This window comes from Malus domestica, chromosome 05 (genome assembly GCF_042453785.1).
Source record: "Malus domestica chromosome 05, GDT2T_hap1".
Taxonomy (NCBI): Eukaryota; Viridiplantae; Streptophyta; class Magnoliopsida; order Rosales; family Rosaceae; genus Malus; species Malus domestica.
In genome coordinates, this window is record NC_091665.1 from 29,896,592 (window position 1) to 29,898,651 (window position 2,060).

The 2,060-nt window shown below is 37.2% G+C and overlaps 1 protein-coding gene across 1 annotated transcript; it reads right to left on the minus strand.

The window, feature by feature from the left end:
* Nucleotides 1-227: 227 nt before the first annotated feature.
* LOC114825129 (uncharacterized mitochondrial protein AtMg00810-like) lies at nucleotides 228-848 on the minus strand. Its single transcript, XM_029103494.1, has one exon. It carries the CDS (start codon nucleotides 846-848, stop codon nucleotides 228-230), a length of 621 nt encoding a protein of 206 aa, XP_028959327.1.
* Between the last annotated feature and the right edge of the window lie 1,212 nt (nucleotides 849-2,060).

Sequence of the window (2,060 nt, forward strand, 5' to 3'; positions counted from 1 at the left end):
GCTACTCCAAGAAAGCCATTTGTCCTCACTTTCCTAGTCCAAATGAGTTAATAACAATTGTATAAGGTTCGTAGTAAATTAATTTCAACCCAAACTTAGCTAACCTAAGTTAAATAAAAATGTTCCCCTTTAAGCAAGATTAAATAAAAAGAGAAGTCTAAAAGTTTAATCAAATGAGCACGATAGGAAAAATGTGTATAAAATTTAGAAATTATGGGACTCCACATTCATCTCTTAGTATTGACATCAGATGCCCAATTAGCATCACTATACGCCAGAATCTCCAAGGAATTCGTAGAGGAATATGTTAAACCACATTCTAAAGTGCCCTGTAAATATCTGAATATACGCTTGACAAGATGAAAGTGTGCATTATTGGGATTGGACATAAACTGACATGCATAATTCACAGCAAATGCAATGTCTGGTCCAGTAAACGTCAAGTATTGTAGAGGCCCCACAAGACTTCGAAACAAAGTAGGATCAGTTATAGGAGTACCTTCATCTTTGAACAATGACGTATGTGGTTTGTAGGGAGTAGGACAATGCTTGCAGGACTTCATGGCAGCCTTCTTGAGCAAATCCTTAACATACTTTGATTGAGAAATAAAAAGGTCACCATTGTCCTTATATGTAATCTGAAGGCCCAAGAAAAAGGCTAATCGACCCATATCTTTCATATCAAAAACTTCACCAAGATTGTCAATAACTTGTTGCACCAAAACAGAATCAGTGCCAATGATAATAATGTCGTCCACATACAACAGAAGAATAACTACATGACCATCATGTTGCTTCACAAACAAACTGGGATCTGAATTAGAGACAACAAACCCAAGGCTAGGCATATATGTCGTAAACTTAGAATTCCAAGCCCGGGGATCTTGTTTAAGTTCATAAAGAGACTTAACAAGTTTGCAAACATAGTGAGGTGTATCAGAATCCTGAAATCCTTGAGGTTGCTTCATAAAGACTTCTTCTTGTAAATCACCGAGAAGAAAGGCATTTTTAACATCTAATTAACGTAATTGCCATTTTTGTGCAGCATCTAAAGCAAGGACAATTCGAATAGTACTATGACGAACCACATGACTAAAGGTATCATCATAATCGAGGCCTTGTTCATGACTATACCCTTGAGCTACCAAATGAGCCTTATATCGAGAAACAACACCAGTTTGATCCTTCTTAATCTGGTAAACCCATTTGCTTCCTATAACATTCCTATTATCAGAAGTAGGTACTAACTCCCAAGTACCTTGCTTTTGTAAAGCATTGAACTCCTCTGTCATAGCTTCTCGCCAATGAGATTGAGACACTACAGCCTTGAATGATGTTGGTTCATTAGTATCCACTATGCTCAAAACAACAATATACCCTTTAAAAACAACTTTATTTGACACTTGTGATGAATCAAAGTTGGAATCAACCAACGAAGACAACTGAGAAGTTGTAGAATTCGACACAGCCATAACACTATAATGTTTCCTAGAAATCACACATGTACGAAGCCTCGTTTGCATAGGATGAAAAGACAAGCATGTAGTAGTATCAGTAGTATAAGAAGGAGCTAGAGGAAGAATTACCTCAAGCCGCATGATGGACATGCAACAAAGGTTCTGTATATTGTTGGAGAAGAGGAGTAGGAGCTGAAGAATGAAAGGCCTGTGAAGAAGACAGAGTTCCTGAATCTTGTTCCAAACTGCTAAGAGAATTGTTAGATGAACCCACATTTGCACTATTATCCCTTTGTTCAAATGACCTTGTAGCAGATTCTGAAATACTATTGAAACCTGAACCCTCATCAATAACATCAAAACCAGTAGTATTATGTCAACCAAATGCAGAACCAACCGAGTGAAAATGTCCAGAAGGTGAAGGTAAAACAACAGGCTCAATTATAAGATGATGTACATGTACTGATGCTTGAGAAGAAACAGAAACCATAGGTGTACGGAAGGGAAACACCTTTTCATCATGGATAACATGCCTTGAAATAAACAACTTTTGTTTTCCTCGATGATAACATACCACACCTTTATACCCCAAAGCATATCCTA